The sequence below is a fragment of the Trachurus trachurus genome (assembly GCF_905171665.1).
Source record: "Trachurus trachurus genome assembly, chromosome: 14".
In the NCBI taxonomy this organism is placed as follows: domain Eukaryota; kingdom Metazoa; phylum Chordata; class Actinopteri; order Carangiformes; family Carangidae; genus Trachurus; species Trachurus trachurus.
In genome coordinates this window covers 33,073,547-33,093,634 of record NC_139903.1, presented here as the reverse complement: position 1 = coordinate 33,093,634, position 20,088 = coordinate 33,073,547, and the positions used below count along the sequence as shown (strand labels likewise).

Sequence of the window (20,088 nt, the reverse complement as noted above, 5' to 3'; positions counted from 1 at the left end):
CTCAGGAAGCTTGTTCTGCTGCTCATTTTACTGTCAAATCTCTACACTATACAGTTGCCTATTGTCCCACAGCATATGTGTGTGTGTGTGTGTGTGTGTGTGTGGGGTGTTTGATACGTGATCCTAGATCGTAATAATTTATAACCAGCTGTTTTGCAGCAGATTTAGTGTCTTGTTTCCCGTTATGACGTTTGATAATTTCCATCAAATCATCTGTTTCACACCATGTTCTGTTTCCAGTGATTCACTATGAAGCTAAAACTACAATGATGAAAGAATGAAGCAAACTTAATAAACACTTTTATAGCAACGTCTCTTTATTAAAACTGTGTGTGTGTGAGTTTTGAACATATGAGTCCAGTTCAGTGTCAGTGAGTTGTCCTCTACAGTTTCAATCTTTGGTTGGACTAATCCTCAGGGTAAAGGAGACTTGTCTTCTGTGGACACAACTGTTCTCTGCAGGTCTGGGACCCGTCTCAGAGTCCATTCACCAAAAGGTCCGTGAGGGTTTCAGGGTTTCAAAATCCCAACCTGGAGCTACTGAAGCTGCTGCTCAGTACCGTTTGTCCTCAGGCGGCGTGGCCACCATCACCTCTTTGCCACCGAAGTCCCAGAAGGCCGTCATGTGGAAGGCCATGTTGGAGAAAACCACCAGGTACTCGAAGAAGGCAAACAGGGTGTAGACTGGAGGGGGGAGGGACAGACAGTGAGTAGAACTGTATTCCTAAAGATTCTAAGAATCCTCTCAGAGAGCTCCTAACTTAACCTAAACATTCCTAGCAAGGAGTCTTAGCTTAGGAGTGATTCCAGAACACTCTCAGAGAACTCTGATCAAGGAGTGGACAGAAACTCCTATCTTAGGGTGTTTTCACACATGTTTAGCACCAAATGTTAAAATGATACATTGTTTCATTTTTCAGTTAGTGCGGTTGCTTTCACACCTGCTTTTTGTCACTCGGGACCAAACTTGGAGAACGTCGTGTCTCCATGACTACCGGTTGGAATCTGGAAGCGCTGCTTGATAAAACTTTCATGATGGAGACTCCAGTAGGGCCGGTTGTTAGTAGCTCTGGTCATTTATTTCTATATTGTTTGCATGTATAACTCTGTTTGGTACTTCCGGCTGGTTTCCGGTTGCGTTCACCCAGCTCGGTCCCGTTAGTTCCCGGTTAAACGTTAAACACGGCGGACCTCTGCAGCTCGGTAATCAGCTGCTCCGCGGACCCGAGGGACGGAGCCGCCGACCTGTCTGGTGTCTGAGCGGACTCAGCGGACACGCACCGACCGGCTGCCCCGCTGCTGCTGCTTCGTTTGTGGGGACAGAGCTCCGCAGCACCGGAGCACCGGGCGTCCCCCCGCGGCGTTAACCCGTTGTCAGTGACTATGGGAGCCCTTTTAGCTCAAACTTGTTGAGTTCGCCTGGCAGTTGGCTCGCACCAGAGTGCGGTTGCTTTCACACATCAACTAGTGCGCACCAGAGTTCAGCTGGAGCCGAACCGAGACCACCTCCTCAGGCCGCACTAGTTCTGGTGCATTAGAGTGCGATGGTGCTTTCACACTGACCCAAATGGGACCAAATTTAGTGCGATCTAAATTTAGTGCGCACTAACACTGCAGGTGTGAAAACACCCTTAGTGAGGAGGTGTGGTTGACCCCTGGTGCTAGGTATGAGTCATCATTTCAAACGCTGTGATTGGTTGATCCTAAAAGTTAGATAAAGGGTCGGTGTTTAGCTCAGTTGGTAGAGCACCCGCCCCATGTGTTGAGGCTATAGTCCTCACTGCAGGCGACCCGGTTCGAATCCCATGTCGAGCGGCCCTATCCTGCATGTCATTCCCACTCTTTCTGCCTCCCATTTCCTGTCTCCCTCTCAACTGTTCTGTCAATTAAAGGCCAAAAAGCCCCAAAAGAAGATAAAAAATATACTTTTGGTGATAATGGGCCGAGGATGGACCCTCAAATCGATAAATTTAACCATAGAATCCAATCTTATGAAGACTGTGTAATTGTAAAAAATATTTCACATAAAAGAAAATATCTGTTAAATGAATAGTAAGCTATACTTTAAAATTATCCTACAAAATGTGTGAAAACTTGCACAGTATTCACATAGTGAAACTTATATTTATTTGCTTATATTAATTACCATGCTGGTAATTTTTGCACTTTCAACATTTCAACTCAATTTGGTATTAACGAGGGTAAAATGGCTCAGCTTTCATCAGTGTCTGTGATTGCTGACTGGCCTATAAGAAGCAGTGTTGGTTGGCTTTGAAATCTACCACAAACCAGTGAACAGCAGTGGAGAAGAAAAGAACAAGGAAACCCAACTGGACAGAGGAACAGGAACAATCTGTAGCGTTTCATTAATTCACTGTCATCCAGTGTTTGGAGAATATCTCTCCTGCCTCTTCTGTCCACCATTTCCTCTGCTTAGGGAACTCCTAAGCCACTTAAAAGTCCTCTTCCCTGCTCTTAACAGATCCCACCTTAGGAGCTCTAAGAAAACATCATGATTCTAAGAATTTTCTTAGAATTTGGCCACTAGGAGCAACTCTTTGCACTAAGAATCTTTAGGAGTACGGCCACTGGTCTTTAGTCACTGAAATCCAATCAGGTTTGTCCTTGAGTTCAACCTTCTGAACCAGATGTGAAGGCCTGAGCTGGGACTCAGCTTCAGAGTCTGGACCTGAACACTTACCTCCGCTCTCACAGTATTCGTTGTGGCGTCTGAAGAAGTACGCCGCGGCCAGACAGCAGCCAACGTTGAACAGGAAGAGACGCACTTTCCATCGATACGACGTCACTTCCTGAGACACAGAGAGGAGAGGAGATGGTTTCTAGATACGAACCACAGAGGAGATGCTGCCTCCTGATACACACTTACAACTTCACACACACATTCTGCCAGTGGACCAAACATGTAGCAAAGTGTCAATGTGAGTGTGACTTGTAGAACACACCCACACAGTCTTCAGAGGGGGCGTGGCCTAAAGAGCTCCAGATCTAGATGTTTTCTCACATGACCGGAATCTTTTATAAAGTTTCATGATAAAACTTCAACTCCCCGTCAGCAGATCAGCAGAGTTCTTCTAGACTGCAGGAAACATCACCATCTATAGGTCGCCTGGCAACCAGAGCTGCAGCTGAACTGGACTCTGGATTCTGTTATGTGCAGTAGTTGTAGCATTTGATCTCTGAGCAACATCTGTGTGAAAAATGTTCTAGAAATAAAGTTTATTTTTATCCTCATTACATTGTTGTTGCATCTGCGTTCACATGCAGACTGATGAAAGGGTTATTAGCAGGGATGCAAACGGGTCAGGACCAAAAAAGAGAGGAATTGTCTGGCGCTATCATGGAAAAGTCTATTTCCAGTAGTTCAACCCCAACCAAGTATTGATTGATTGATTATAGATGGACATAGTTTTCAGAAGGCCAACATTTCTATATTAAAAATGATTAAAAACTTAAATTTTGGAGATACTGAATTTTAGGTCTTCACTGAATGTTAGTCATAATTATTACTATTAAAATAAACTGAATAAATAAAGACATGGGATGTTTCATTCAGTGTGTAATGGACATATATATAATGTGTTAGTTTCACTTTAGTTGAACACATTCGACATCGGAGGCGACGTCTCTCCTTCACCTCTGAAACGGGGCAGAGCTCCGTGGAAACACCTGCCTGACACAGCAACGTAGGGAACCGTGCATGTCCGCGGTGCACAGCTCCACGGACGGGAAGGGGGGGAAAAACGGCGTCGCAGTCGCACCGACTGCACGCGGATACGCGCCGCTTTAATGAGAGCGCACGTCGCGCGTCTACTTTGGAGGTAGGCTGTTATCAGTATAATCAGAGACAACCATGAATGAGTTCGCCTCAGTTTCACGTGATTGTCACTGTCACTGTCAGCCAGAAAAACATTTTACTGACCCCAGCTGAGACGCTGAGACCCCCCCCCCTCCCTCAAAAACAAAAACTCTTCGGATCTGAACGATTCACACAAGTCACCTAATTGGTCATGAAAAAAGCGAGTTTCGCTTTTCGGCGCGCTGTTTGCATCCCTGTATTAGGAATAATCTGTTAATGCTAATAATGTGTATGATGCATCTACGTGCTCTTCAATCATCTGTTTTCTAAAAACCTCCAGTAGTGGAAGGAAAATGTGAAAGCTTTCATCATCGTGAGGTTTCCTAAAGTATGAGGATTGATTTATTTGGATTTATTTATTCTTTACTTATTTTTTTTGTTTTTCTCTCTCTCCCTTGTTGTTTATTTTTGCTTTACCCTTCTTTCTTTTTCACACTTTATTCAGTCATTCCAGTTCAACCTCGGCCCAATCCTCAGCGCATACTCTTCAATGCTCATAGGGACACACACACACACACACACTCACATACACACCTTCCACCACAATATATATATATATAAACAGCACCGCTAGCCAACACCATAGCACTTGTCTTTGTTATTTTGTCTTGTCAATCATTGTAATAAGTAGTTTTCTATGTCCTGTAACTGTAGCATAATAAAAAGACAAAAAAAATATGAGGATTGGTGAGTGAGACTTGTGTTAAAAAGGTACACTGTGTAGCATTGTGGTTGTATATCACAAGCAACTCAATCCTATTCTTCATGCTGCATTCACGTGAAATTGGGCAGATGGCAGACGGACGACAGCCGCTGCACGTAACGGCATAAACAAGCCTCTATGTAAACAAGTGGCAAAACAATACACGTGACAATATGTTGTCATGGCGATGTGGTATTGTTTACCTGACCCACGTTTTACCGGCTTTCTCTGGACTTCTGTGACTAAAATGACATCTGGTTTGTTAGCGACGGCCGTCTGCCCGACTGCAGGTGAATGCAGCATCAGTGTAACGCTCCATTCCTCCTCACTGCGTTACCGCGGTGACTTTTCACAGACGCCACCTCCACCTGAGCCGAAAACTCCAGTTTTCAGATGACAATAGTTTGAGTGTGCCTGTAAACACACTCACTGGTCTGGGTTTCTTTATGGACAGCGACAGAAAAAGCAGCAAAGGAACTGGACGGGGAAGCAGCAGGTCTTACAGCTGCACAACTCCAGAGAGAGTCACGGCTGGGCCCGCACATCTGGAAACTGAAACTTTAGTCCATTATTGTTTTGCAAAGCTGCTTAAAGGACAATTCCGGGCAAATTCAACTCAGGGGTGTATTTTCCTAACATTTTAGGTCTAAAAGAAGGAATCTGAAGATTTTCAGTTTAATTGCTCCTGTTTTGCGGTAGTTGTGTCTGTCCCCGCATCGCCACGGCAGCGATGAATGGGAGCGGATGGAAGTTCCGCTGCTTAGGCTGTTTCCATCCCTCAAACCCACAGACAGCGTCAGATGGAGACTCAAACATGCACCCAGAAGTTTATTTACTTCAAGCAAGCCGACATGTTTGTAAAACTAGATCTAATTCAAAGTCTCGCACGAGACCCAAGTTGACGTACTCGGTGTATTCAGGTGCAATGGGAAAGTTACCGTTTGTGTCATAAACACAGGCATATCAACTCTTGACTTGCTTCAAGTGTAAAAATGTTTCCACAGACAGCGTCAGGTGGCGACTCAAACATGCGCAGATTAGTTTTTTTTACTTGAAGCAAGTCAAGAGTTGATATTCCTGTGTTTATGACACATATGGTAGCTCCAACTGCCCCTGAACACACCGAGCACGGCAACTTGGGTCTCGCTTCTCGGTTCATGTTTGAGTCGCCATCTGACGCTGTCTGTGGCTTTGAGGGATGTAAACAGCCTAAGCAGCGGAACTTGCATCCGCTCCCATTCACCGCTGCCGTGGCGATGCGGGGACAGACACAACCACCGCAAAACAGGAGACATTAAACTGAAAAACTTCAGATTCCTGCTTTTAGACCTAAAATGATAGGAATATAGACCCCCAAGTTGAATTCGCCTGGAATTGTCCTTTAAGCTCTGTGAAAGATGACAGACGGTGAGTGGTGGGCTTCTGCAGGACCTGTGGGAAACCTCCAGAACATGAAGGTCAATGAAACGGGCTGACCGAGGTTTCCTGACTCACATCATGTGACGGTGATGTCCGACAGAAGGAGCCGTGTGGATGTGTGAACGGCTCCGTCAGCAGGTTTGATCAGCGAGCGACGCCTCCACGCCGCCCAAACAGGGAACTACCAAAATAAAGTCTGAGTCACAACGCTAATTTGGAACTTATTCATCTATTTCCTGCTCGAATGGGAGAACTGATCCGAGTTCAGTAAAAATATCCACTCATCTGGTTCCTGCTCTGCTTTGACTGTTTTAATGATATGCTGAGAAACGCGATCTGGACTTCTCTTTTCCCTGAACATCAGACTGCTGCTCCCACATGATCAATGAAACCTCTTCAGAACGTCAGAGACCTGCTTCAATCTCCTCCAACACTCCTGACTCAGAGAACTCCAGGCTCAGTCCACTCCCACAGAGCTTCACTGAGCTCTGCTGCCCCCTGCAGGTCAAAGCTGCTCACTGCTCCTCAGGATCTCAACCTGACCTCCACAGACACACTGAGCCTAGAGAACATCACCACACCACTTTGAGATAGCAACATTATTTGTCATACAACCTGAAATTAAAACCCATAAAACTAGTTTTTTGGCACCCCCCCTTCCACTGCATCTGAGAATGTGAGAAGATGCTAAACTTTTAGAAGAAGTAATTCATCTGATTTCCCATTCCTGTCTCCCAAGAATCCTGTATCTTAGGCCTCCACCCTGAAAATCTTTCCTTAAAATCACATGAAATCGAATTAATTAATCTTTGCCTTGTCCATTCAAAACGTCTCATTGTATTGTATGCAATAGGTCATGTCCCCCTATTAGTCATTGGCTTAAAGGGACAACGAGGAGTTTGTATTTGGATATAAAAAAGTCTCATATTAATGTGGATGAATCTACGTTACCCACACTTGTTAATGGCTCCATTTACTATAAATATATAGTTTTGTCTCTATCGTTATTTTGTTATTATTAGTGATGGTGGAAATGCTGGGTGAGCCGACCAGCGGTTCCTACTTTCGGCGGCTGCCCAGCAGGCCATGAGAATAACACCGCCGAATCGCCGTTTATGGTCGGAACTATGACGGTATCTGATCGTCTTCCAACCTCCGACTTTCATTCTTGATGAATGAAAACATTCTTGGCAAATGTTTTTGCTTTTGTCGGTCTTGCGCCGGCCCAAGAATTTCACCATACGCGCAGAGGCTCATGGGAAATGTAGTGTGAAAACACTTTGCTTTCCAAAACTCCTTGTTGTCCCTTTAAAGACTTATCATTGTGCCTGGCTTTAGAGAAACTGACTTAGGGGCTGTGTCCACCAGACGCGTTTTCAGCTCTAACAGCGCTCTCAGCGCTGCTTTCCCAGCGCTTAGCGCTCTCTCTCTCCCTCGTCAGAATGCTGCTGTTGCTAGGTTACAAAACGAGTCCTCTGACACTTCCGTGTTCCGGCCTTGTTTAATGTAAACACTACAACGAGTGTCAGAAATACACAACAGCATTAGCGGCAGCTTTTGACATGGACCCTGAGGTCGGCCTACCTTCAATACAAGTGTGGGTCATGATATAAACCGAGCCACGTCTCCGGTTGTGTTGCTGCCGGTAACGTATGTCCCGCCCCTTCTTGATTCTGATTGGTCAGTGCGGGGAAAAATGACATTGACGAGCGCGGCGCTGTTCTAAAAGTTGAACAGATTTCAACTCGAAGCGCTCTGAGCGCCGCGACAAAAAGAAGCAAGCGCCCAGGGCGTTTTACCGCCGAGGGCGCTGAGAGCTGTGAGCGCCCAACTCAATAGGGTTTGAATGTAAAATAGACGCCCAGAGCGCTGAAAACGCGTCTGGTGGACACGGCCCCTTATTAAACATAGGCTTTGTGAATTCCATGAACTCTGGAGCCTTTTCTTGCATTTTCTTGGAAGCAGCGATCTGCAGTGACCCTTGACCCTTGAAATTCACGGCTCTACACTGGCTCTGTAATGGTCTGGTTGTCGCTCTGTTGTCTGTGCATTATTTTCTTTAGTGGCATTGCACTGTGTGTTTGTTTTTATGGCTCTATGTAGCTCAGCTGCCAGGACACTATTGTATTCCTAGGAATTCTTCTTCTTCTTCTTCTTCCAAGGAAGTCATACTTCCCATGGGTGAAAACTCACCAAACTTCACAGAAACATCCAACCTCATGCCAGATTCACTCAACTCCAAGGACATGTGCCCCCCCCCCCTCCTCCTAGGGGGGGCACAATAAGCGTTTAAATTTAAAAACTTTAAAAATTCCTACCAAACCAACGGTAGATGCTACAGTGTTGAAACTTCACCACAATGTAGCCGCAATACTGCTGAAACTTTTGTCCACTTAAACTCATTACACTATAATAAAACAGAATTCAAAATAGGCTAGGACAATAAATCAAAGGCAAAGTTTATCCAAAAAAAAACAAAAAAGCATTGCTCCACTCCACAAAAATAAAACAAATTAATAATCTTCTTTTCTTTTTCATGTACCAGTTCATCTTTGTTTTTTTAATAAAATGAATAAATTCACACACTTTTACAATGTTTTTTAGGACTCAAACTCTTGGACAGCAGATTCAGAAAAAATACCTTCAAAATTTAAGACTTTATAAAGTTGTGAAAAGACTTTTTAATACTTTTTAAGGGTTTAATTTTCCCAGAATTGATTTATCACCTTTTAATACTTTTCAAGACCCTGCGGATACCCTGGTGTGTGTGTGTGTGTGTGTGTGTGTGTGTGTGTGTGTGTGTGTGTGTGTGTGTGTGTGTGTGTGTGTGTGTGTGTGTGTGTGATGATGATGAGTTACCTCTGGGTTCACACTGTGTCTCCTGATCTGCCGCCACAGCCAGCAGGAGATGAGCATGTGCAGCAGCGAGCCGGCTATGAACGCGATGAACCCGTCTTTGTGAACACCTGGCGAGACAACAACAGCTGGTTAACCCGCTGACTCGGCCCACCTGGGATCAGATCCACCAGAGCCACCAGACACTCACTGTAGGTCTCTGTGGAGGACACGTATGTGAGCAGCAGCAGCCCCGTGTTCTCGGCCAGGCTGCAGAGGAAGGCCAGGCCGCTCAGCAGCAGCTCCGGCTGCCGCCTGGCCCAGCGGCCGCGGTACAGGTTGAAGTAGGCGACAGACACCAGGTAGCGCGGCGCCGAGTGCAGCCCGATGCAGCAGCGCCAGATGTAGCGCTCCGGAACCAGGCTGATGGCGGCGCTGATGGACGGGAGGTAGTTGGACACCTGGTGGGACGGAGGACACGTCAGAGGATTAAAGGGGTCATATTATGGAAATATCACTTTTTTTTTTTTTAAGTATATTTTTTTGGCGTTTTTGCCTTTATTTGATCACACAGTGAGATAGACAGGAAAGGGGGAGGTGGAGAGAGGGGGAATGACATGCAGGAAAGGTCTGCCCGACGCGGGATTCGAACCGGGGACGCCTGCGTTGAGGACTGCAGCCTCTACATGGGGCGGCCGCCTTAACCGCTGCGCCACGCACCACCCCGGAAATATCACTTTTTGAAGGCTCTTTAAAGGGATAGTTCACCCAAAATTCAAATTTCACTCATTTTCTACTCACCCTCATGTCGACTAAAGTCTGGTTTATGCTTCTCCGTCGCGGCGACGTAGCTACGCAGACGACGCAGACCCCTACGCAGACCCTACGCCGTAGCCTGACGTGCACCTCCAAAGAATCCTGACTACGCGTCGACGCGAACCGCAAGGAATGTGTTTGGTCCGCTCAGAACATCAGTGTGGTAATTCACCCGTTCAGGCTCGACTGGTCGGACAGACCTCCGCAAACATCTTTTTCGTCACCTGCTTCAACATTTGCAATAAAAGCGTTTGTTTTTCAGTTGCCATTGTTTACTGTGAACCGAAGCAACACGTTCCTCGACGCGGAACTTCGAATGCTCAACGACGCCGTCTACACGACGCGGAAGCATAAACCAGGCTTAAGGGCTGGGAGAAGTTTCAGAGTCCTCCGTGGCCTCTCAGAGTTACAAGGGGGCTCGGCGCAGCACTGCATGTCCATATAACGGTAGCGAACGGGGCTCACTTTTCTTCGTCCAAAAAGACTAGGGCTGACCCAAAGAATTCGAAGCTTCTCGTTCGTTGTCATGGTAATCGATCATAAAGTCTGTGATCGATTTTTTTTTTCTCCCCCTTTTTTCCTTTTTGACACCGGTTCTCATCGGCAATTGTTACATTAAAATGAATAGGCTACTTGGCATCCTGGAAACCTGCCTGGTTTTGGAGACATGCAGTGTTTGTTTGCCATTCACTTTCATTATTTCCGCTACGTGCAACCCCCCCCCCCCCCCCCCCCCCCCCCCCGTCAGCCGTTACGATCGTGCACCCCCCGGCCGTCGAAGCTTCGATTTTGATCGATTTCATGTCCGCGAATATTCGATTATCTAAATATGATGATCAGGACAGCCCTAAAAAAGACACACCCAAAAACATCCAAATACCTCCATAGTGCTCATCTGTAATGTCCCTCTTGTATTGAAGCCCCGACATGAGAAATTGTTCCGAAAAAATTTAAGTCTATATTTAGTCTATATTTTAAGCTGTCAGAGCACAGGCAGAGCAGTGGACTGAGACACTGGGAGCTTCTGCTACAAACAAGCTTAAAACAAAGACTTATTTAATTTTTTTCGGAACAATTTCTCATGTCGGGGCTTCAATACAAGAGGGACATTACAGACGAGCACTATGGAGGTATTTGGATGTTTTTTGGTGTGTCTTTTTGGACGAAGAAAAGTGAGCTCCGTTCTCAACCGTCATATGGACATGCAGTGCTGCACGGAGCCCCGCTGTAACTCAGAGAAGCCACGGAGGACTCTGAAACTTCTCACAGACCTTAGTCCACATGAGGGGGAGTAGATAAGATAAGACAAGATAAGTTTGTCGTCTTCCGGCCCCCAAAATGTCAGAATTGACAAAAAAATGTGTAATGTTCAGGCTCCCTAGGTTGAAATCCATGTGGTTTTATGAGCTGTTCGTTAATTTTCGAATTTCCCCTACCTGGTAGCAGTAGAAGGGGGCGGGGCAAGCAGTGGTTCATTTGCATTTAAAGGGACAGACACTGAAAGCAGCCGTTGTGAACAGGGCTGTTTAGAGAGGATGAAAAGAGCTGTGATGTTTGATCCTTGGGGGATTTTGACCAAAGCATGTCACAGACATGTCTTTAAGACACCTGGGAACTATTTGAATCTGTGGAGAAGGGGCAGAATATGTCTCCTTTAAAGGCTTTAACCAGCATCAGGATCAGAGCTGGGCCAGGCCTCCACCTGCTGAGGGGCGGAGCTTCACTGCCTCCTCTCCTTCAGCAGAGGGAACTAGTGGTCAGCACGGGGAACCTAAAAACTGTACAAACAGATGACCACACTCTCTAAAGCAAGAGCCTTGCTATATGTATATAGAAGAAGAATTATAAGGCTACGAAAACCAAACTAATTTGATTTTATAGCGATTATACACAGATTTTGCCAATAAACATTGCTATGTATTATTATTTTATTTTATTTTATTTTATTTCATTTTATGTGTTTTATTGCCGATAAAGAATATTTAGAAAAAGAAATCGATCCAAACATTGACAGCAGTCTGTTAGTAGTGCTGATAGGAATAGTAGTCTGAGTGATATAGTATTTCTCCATCCCCACCCAACATAATATAACCCACGGTCTCAAAGACTATGTTTCTTACAGTTAATAACAGTTCCATAAAAACTAATGTGAGGCTTCATAACTCTGGGTTTGTTAATGTCACAATATGTAGCTCAACAGTGAAACTCAGTGGACAAAGCATGTAAACAGGTTCACAGTTTTACTTCACAAACTTCTTTGGCACCCTCTGTTGATTCTCTGACTGCACTGCACGTTAGTAGCTCCTACTACAAACTCCTACTGCATGTGTTGTAGTGTTCGTGTGAGGGCATATCATCATTCAGGCAGATAAGTCATCTCAGTTTCTCTTTTGAATGCAAGAAGAATGATCATACTGATCATACTGACTCTCAGCGTGAGGACACCATACAAAAATGGTGACATCATTGAATTTTGCTCACAAGCCCTCCTTCTGACTCTGGCATTGCCCCGGTCAGCCCCACACATGGAGCAAAAAACTATCACTAGCACTTTCAAACATCGCCAATTATTACACACTGGACCTTTAAAGGACAATTCCGGGCAAATTCAACTCAGGCTGTATTTTCCTAACATTTTAGGTCTAAAAGAAGGAATCTGAAGATTTTCAGTTTAATTGCTCCTGTTTTGCGGTAGTTGTGTCTGTCCCCGCATCGCCACGGCAGCGATGAATGGGAGCGGATGCAAGTTCTGCTGCTTAGGCTGTTTACATCCCTCAAAGCCACAGACAGCGTCAGATGGCGACTCAAACATGCACCCAGAAGTTTATTTACTTCAAGCAAGCCGACATGTTTGTAAAACTAGATCTAATTCAAAGTCTCCCGGAGTCTCGCGCAAGACCCAAGTTGACGCTCGGTGTGTTCAGGTGCAGTTGGAGCTACCGTTTGTGTCATAAACACAGGAATATCAACTCTTCACTTGCTTGAAGTGTACATTTTTTCCCACAGACGGCGTCAGGTGGCGACTCAAACATGCGCCGAGAAGTTTTTATTACTTGAAGCAAGTCAAGAGTTGATATTCCTGTGTTTATGACACAAACGGTAGCTCCCACTGCACCTGAATACACCGAGCGTCAACTTGGGTCTCGCGCGAGACTCCGGGAGACTTTGAATTAGATCTAGTTTTACAAACATGTCGCTTGCTTGAAGTAAATAAACTTCTCGGTGCATGTTTGAGTCGCCATCTGACGCTGTCTGTGGAAAAACATTGCAGCTTTGAGGGATGTAAACAGCCTAAGCAGCGGAACTTGCACCCGCTCCCATTCATTGCTGCCGTGGCGATGCGGGGACAGACACAACTACCGCAAAACAGGAGCAATTAAACTGAAAATCTTCAGATTCATTCTTTTAGACCTAAAATGTTAGGAACATACAGCCCCGAGTTGAATTTGCCCGGAATTGTCCTTTAAGTTCATCTTGGATTTACTGAATTATTGAAGTGACTGATACCGATACCTGGGCTGAGCGTATCGGCCGATACCCGATACCGATCCGATGCTACTGTTGAATGAATGAACCGTATACCTCGCCATGTGAGTGAAGGCATCAGGCTTGACATAACATTTAGCCTTGTTAAAAAAAAGTAACAAATTAACACAGATATAAATGTAGCTAAAATTATTAAGTGTACATTAGCAGCAAAAATAAATAAATAACACTAGATCGCTGTAACTGTATTGCTGTGTATGATATTAATAAAAAAGAAATGACTGGATCGGAATGCTGGATCGGCCTCATTCATCTGATATCCAATACAGCTAATTAGTCAATATCGGAGCCGATATCCGATCTGGGTATCTCTACTTATTTTTTTACTCCTGATGAATTGCGAACTTAGTCGCACTGTCTGTAAGTGTGGTATGTTGGTTGTTGGTGTGTATGGTGTATGGTTTTGAAACTGTTTGACTGCAGGATGCACAGCACTGATTGTCCAAGACAAATTTCCCTCCGGGGACAATAAAGTTTGTTTTGATTTGATTTGATTTGAAGTTTAAACAGAAACACATTTTTCTGATTGACAGGTTAAAAAGGCCCAACTCCGAGGTAATGATGTCCTGATTGGCCGTGTAGAGGGAAGACTGGAGGAGACTGGAAAGGAATAAACGCCATCCCACAGTTCTTTGCTGCAGCAACAGTTCAAGTAATGTGAGGTGGGTTGGGGGGGGGGGGGGGGGGGGGGGGGGGGGCAGAGCAGCTGTTTGATCTGTCAGCTGATCCACAACCAGCAACACACATGAATTCTCTTTGTCCAATTAGAAGTTGTCATGGAGACCAAGCAGAGTGAATTTATAGTGAACAACATCAACAGTGGGAGCACTAACATGAGTTTTCTATTAAGATCATAATTTAGTGACTCAGCATTTTTCTTACATGTTCACCTCACTGTAACATTTCAGTCTTGTTCGTTTCTGTGGTCCGTCATGTGTTATAAATAAAGTTAGTTCAAATGAAAGAGCTGGGTGGAGTCAGCTGGATGATCCAGATGTTCTGTGGGGACTCACCTGACAGTGTGTGTACGTGGCGTCCTCAAAGTGGTAGACGAGGGACACGAAGACGCAGGCGATGAAGCCGGTCAGAGGGAGCAGCACCGTCGCCACGGAGAAGCTGGTGAAGGCCAGCCGGATGAGGGGCCGGTCCCGGTCTCGGTCCAGGCTGCTGTACGGACCCTGGAGCATCCTGGACCAAACACAGTGTCAGAGCCAACACAACACACACACACACACGTCTGCAGCGTGCAACATTCAACTGACTTCCTGTTTGACCTGGCTGTCCCTCAGGGTGGGTTGTGTGTCCTTTTTGCTGGATAACAGAGAAAAGTTAGTTTTAGTTTTCAACACGTCTCCTGAGGAATCTCTGCACATTCTTCTTTGGGAAATCTCTCCAGCTCCTCCAGATGTGATCCAACAAAAAGGACACACAACTGACTATTAAAGGGATAGTTCAACATTTTAGCAAATTGGCCCATTGCCATAATCCCTATAGTCATAGCTGTAGGTTCGTTACCTTTAGCCTAATTGTTGGTGCAAGCTGTTTTTAGAACGGCGGAGCAGAGCCGTGAGCTGCTCAGAGCTACGCTACGGAGGCTCATGGGATTTCTTGGTTTCCCTCATCAAACTCATTAAATACACAATCCAACAACTCCACAACGCTGTCGTGGACAAGTTGTGAGCTGCACATTCACTACGCTATGAGATAATAACACAACGTTACCAGACAGAGTTGTTTTAGAGGGAAATACATGCAAAACCGCTGATGCACGTTGCCTTCAGGGACAGTTTTTCACCAAGCAGTCTCTGCATTTACCTCTAAAACAACTCTGTCTGGCTCTGAGCAGCTCACGGCTCTGCTCCGTCGTTCTAAAAATAGCTCGCATTGACAATTAAAGGTAATGAATCTACTGCTATGACTATAGGGATTATGGCAATGGGCCAATTTGCCAAAATGTTTAACTATCCCTTTAACAGCAGGGGGGGCTAATAATTTTGACCCTGGTCATTTTTGTTTTTTGTCAAATAATTTAGTTTCTGCAAGTATCCAAAATAAAACTATGATATTTGAAAAAGCTGCTTAAAAATTCTCAGCTCTGTTTAAAGGTGTACAGAAAAGAAAACTGAATTTGAGCCCACTCTGGATCATAAAATTAATGTGATAACTCATCTTTCAGACGTTGTAGGCCAAACTTTGTGCAAAATTCTATTTTTGAGTAAATCCAGGATGAAAGTGTGTATTTTTTTTCCACATTGGATAATGCAGGTGCACGGATTATACTTCAGCCTGTACACGATTCACCAGCCACTGATATTGGATCCGTCATTCAAACGTCCGAGACACACACACACGGAGCTCGGGCTCGCCCCAAGCTTTGAATATCCCGCCCGCTCCATAACGACCAATCAATTTCGTTTTCCTTACTCGGGTAAACTCGTGTTGCAGCTCGTGACAACTCGGCGCGACAAACAGGACAAACGGCCATTTCTGTACACCTTTAACAGCACTTGGGAAATATTTACAAAAAAGTGAAATTTTCATAGGGGGGCTAATAATTTCATCCTCAACTGTAAATGCACCGAAATGTAGATCAACATTTACACAACTACTAGACAATAAGTAAAGTAACATTTTAGAGAAAAGTCAGCAGCTTCTGTTTTGTCTTAGGAAACTCACAAAGTTCCAGGTTGACTGATGACCACGTTGTATCGTTCTGTTACTGAGTCAGTGGTCTTTCATCTGTTGCTTTCAGTCTCTTAAGGTAAAGCAGAAATTAAATGAGCATGTACTGAATGGGGGGGGGGGGTGATGTCTGTTGTAAAATAACTGGAACTGTTCATGAAACTCTGCAGGATTTTTACCACAAACAGTTGTGCAGGAAAGCAGAATCTATTCCTGTCTGATTGTTCCCATCATTTACATCAACATCTCCAGTTCCTTCCATCTGCTTCGCTGCTCAGACTTCTGTAACCAAACTACAAGCATTCACTCTACCTCCTGTCAGCTCCCTGCTCAACTCACAAGGCAGATTATCTAGTTTATCTCCACTGTCTGGAGTATTTTTTAATTATGTATTTATGCTATTGGTTGAATTGTTGTATTTCTTTGCGCTGTGTTAAAGGGATAGTTCAATTTTTTAAGTTGAGCTACAAATGCCCATTAACTACACTATCTGCAGTGCAAAGATAATTACAACAAGTTAGTTTATCTGGAACTAACCAACTCACTCAGTACTCCTCCACACAGATAGGGCTCTGCATGCATCACATCACTCTGCTCATCAGCTGTTTGGATCAGTGGTGTGTGGAAGAGGCGGAGGGATACAGCACATGGCAGAGCCTGTCTGTGTGGAGGAGTACTGAGTGAGTTGGTTAGTTACAGATAAACTAACTTGTTTAACTGATGCATTGTTGTTGTTTTGTTTTGTACTTTAGATCGTACTGACCTTTCTACTGCAGATATTATACTTAAAGCAGAAGTAAGTGATCCGGTGGTTTTGTCTAACTTCCTGTCACCAGATGGAGTTAGCAGTCCCCGCCCTCGTCCCTACGTCACCACATTCACGCGCATCCCTTGGCTGCACACACAGAGAGGACCGCCCCTTTATGCCGTTCCCTCTCCTCATTGGATAAAGGTTGTAGGATACAAGGAAAGTTTTCTCCTCGGCTTACAGCAGAGCAGAGTGACTGACAGACCCGTGTTTCAGACCAAACACTCTATAGAAGTGATTGCTGGCGAAAGATACAACTATAGACTTATTAAAGGGATAGTTCACCCTAGAATGATATTTCGCTCATTATCTACTCACCCTCATGTTGACTAAGGGCTGGAAGAAGTTTCGGAGCCCACCGTCCCTTCTCTGAGTTACAGGGGGTCTTAGCGTAGCAGTGCATTTCAATGCCATGGTAGCAAAGGGACACCAGAGCTCTTCGTAAAAAAAACACACACAAAAAAACATCCAAATACCTCCATGATGCTCGTATGTAATGTCCGTCTTGTGCTGAAGCCCCAAATTGCGGAATTGTCCCGAAAAAAATTAAATAAGTCCACATTCCAAGCATGTTTGTAGCATTAGCTCCCAGTGTTGTTGTCCGGTCTTCCGCTGCCAGCGCGCATGCGCAAGAGCACATGAGAGCACTGAGACCGACTCGAGTCTCAGTGCGAACATTGCGCATGCGCGCTGGCAGCGGAAGACCGGACAACAACACTGGGAGCTAATGCTACAAACATGCTTGGAATGTGGACTTATTTATTTTTTTTCGGGACAATTCCGCAATTTGGGGCTTCAGCACAAGACGGACATTACATACGAGCATCATGGAGGTATTTGGATGTTTTTTTGTGTGTGTTTTTTTTACGAAGAGCTCTGGTGTCCCTTTGCTACCATGGCATTGAAATGCACTGCTACGCTAAGACCCCCTGTAACTCAGAGAAGGGACGGTGGGCTCCGAAACTTCTTCCAGCCCTTAGTCAACATGAGGGTGAGTAGATAATGAGCGAAATATCATTCTAGGGTGAACTATCCCTTTAACATAAATATTCCGCTTACCTCTGCTTTAATGGGCTATTGTAGCTCATAAAACTCCACTTCAAAAAAAGGTGAACTATCCCTTTAAATGCGTTACATGTTCTCCCACAGAGCTGTTCCATCTCTCTGGTCTTATTCACCTACCACTGACTTGAATAACATTCCAAACACCCGCCCTCTACTTTAACTAGTGTGTTTTTCCAGTGTGATAGAGCAGAGGGAGGTTCAACACTGAGCTCTGATCAACAGATTATCTGGAGTGGATCAGTAATGAGCTCATCTTCTCCTGCCAACCAGAGCTCCGTTCTGCTGCTGCTCACTTCACTTTCAATCAACAGTTCTTTACAAGAAGTTTGGACACTGTTGTGTGTTTGTGTCTGTGTTTGTGTGGACCGACGTCACCCCACTGAGCCGTCCCACTCCGCGGCTAGCTACCAGTCAGCCCGGCGGCACCGCCCGGTAACGTTACTCACTTTCACAGCTGGCCCGGCTGTCGCCACCTGGAGCTCCGGCCGACAGCCATCCACCTGAGCAGCTAGTCCTGTTAGCCCCGCAGCGTCGCAGCCTCCCAGCTGTCAGCACATAGTTCCCCGCCGTTAGCCGCGCTGCTCCGGCGGCTTCACGACTCAACACCGGTCTGTCTGTCGCTTCCTTCACCGCTCACATCTGCTTCACGTCGCTTCACTTTGTACTTTACAGTTTATTTCTGTTACCGGGACAAACAGTAACTTACACACTCAGCAGACTTTCCCCTGGCACCGGTATCATGCCAACCACTTCCGGCTACTGTACCCTTCAGAATAAAAGTTTCTCTCTGATTACGGCTCCAAAGTCGGACCAAAGACGGTTTATAAACCAAGACCTTCCATGACGAGTCAGCTTCCTGTATGCATGTCACGTGGGCTTCTGCACGGCCACGCCCCTTTAGGGAGACCAGAGGCAGCATAGAGTGTATTGACTCCAATGGGACAATTTAACGTGAACACCGATTATGGTTGATTCTTTCTCCCCACAGTCACTGAAGTAAATTTTGGACTCATTTTTCACAAGCCACATCTCTTCTGAACAGTTTAACATGGAAATGGCCATTTTCAGACGGACACATCAGGAGAAAATCCACTTTGTTCCATATATTGAATATCTTTGGACGGATGTATGGAAAGCCAAGAGGGTCATGATGCTTCATAAACGGAGTTTATTTCTCTAAAAATTAATGATATGCGATTTCATTTATAATATATTTTTTATATGGATCATTTAAGTCTTATTTGTCTCAGACATGATTAATATCATCCTATTGCTGGGTAAATACCACATCCAATAGCTGAATGGAGGAATTGCAAACACCATGGTTTTGTTCCTTTTCTTTATTAGGCTATTTCGCTTTCTGTAAAAATGACTGATAGATTGTATCCTTCACACCTTATGTGTTACTGTTTGGTGTTGTTTTGTTTTCCTTCATGGACTTTTATACTGCACTTAATTTTTCACCTGTATTATTATCCTCATTGAGAGTTTGCATTTTTCAATTGCTTAAAAAAGAGCTATTTATAAAACACCGTCTTTATCAAAATTAAATAAATATGCATCAGAATGACAATTGTGTTTATGGTCAAGTATGTTTACACATACCGGTACTCAGAATTTGTTTTTATATTTAGGTGCAGAAATGAATAAACAGATAAATATTTATTATTATTATTATTATTAGGCTGTTCTTATTATTATGATGTATTATTATTATTTCTTGCCTGTCCCAGATTATTTGAAAATATAAAAATAAAATTAAAAGATTTTATTTGGTTTTGGAGACTAACACCATTTGTTTTTTCCAACTTCTCTGCATTGGTCTCCATAGTTTAATACTGAGTAGTCTTTCACTGTGACACACAGTGAATGTGAAATATATTAGCAAATACTCTTAATACAAAAATATGGTTATGAGAAGGCATATGTATGATGTAACCTACAGCGGCGATGAATGTTAACTACAGACAAAGTGTGACAGGAACACTATACACAAAGAAGGAGCATAACATGCATGATTAGTTGAGTCTGACCTTGCTGATGTGAGATGTTACCTGCTGCATTATCAGGTTTGACTGACGAGTCTATCCTCCGGTATGCAGTCTTGACCAATGTTCCCTCTAATTTTTAAAACTCCTGAGCAGAAATTCAACTCCCCTGATGACCTGCTTGAGCAACTGTGAGCGACAGTACGTCCACATGCTGGTGCTATGGCCTCACCTCTCCAACTCCAAATATCAATACAATTGACTATTACTATAATGATTAATAACAGATTATTTTGACAACATTACTAGGCTGCTCCATATCTAGGTCACAGTTAATGAAAACAAAATA

General features: G+C 44.5%; 1 protein-coding gene across 1 annotated transcript; it reads right to left on the bottom strand.

Annotated features, from left to right (window-relative positions):
- Positions 1–296: 296 nt before the first annotated feature.
- pgap2 (post-GPI attachment to proteins 2) lies at positions 297–18,474 on the bottom strand. The gene is made up of 6 exons (XM_083987342.1): positions 18,198–18,474; positions 14,210–14,384; positions 9,046–9,295; positions 8,859–8,965; positions 2,702–2,810; positions 297–684 (listed from the first exon to the last, which is right to left on the bottom strand). Exons 2-6 carry the CDS (start codon positions 14,381–14,383, stop codon positions 554–556), a joined length of 771 nt encoding a protein of 256 aa, XP_083843468.1. The 5' UTR covers position 14,384; positions 18,198–18,474; the 3' UTR covers positions 297–553.
- Between the last annotated feature and the right edge of the window lie 1,614 nt (positions 18,475–20,088).

What these genes read in the sequence shown, in the direction of transcription:
- pgap2 (XM_083987342.1), bottom strand. Translation starts at nt 14,383, where the DNA reads ATGCTCCAGGGTCCGTACAGCAGCCTGGACCGAGACCGGGACCGGCCC. An exon ending in CCACGTACACACACTGTCAG is followed by an intron (nt 9,296 to 14,209) that starts GTGAGTCCCCAC and finishes CCGTCCCACCAG; the next exon opens with GTGTCCAACTACCTCCCGTC. An exon ending in GACACAGTGTGAACCCAGAG is followed by an intron (nt 2,811 to 8,858) that starts GTAACTCATCAT and finishes TCTGTGTCTCAG; the next exon opens with GAAGTGACGTCGTATCGATG.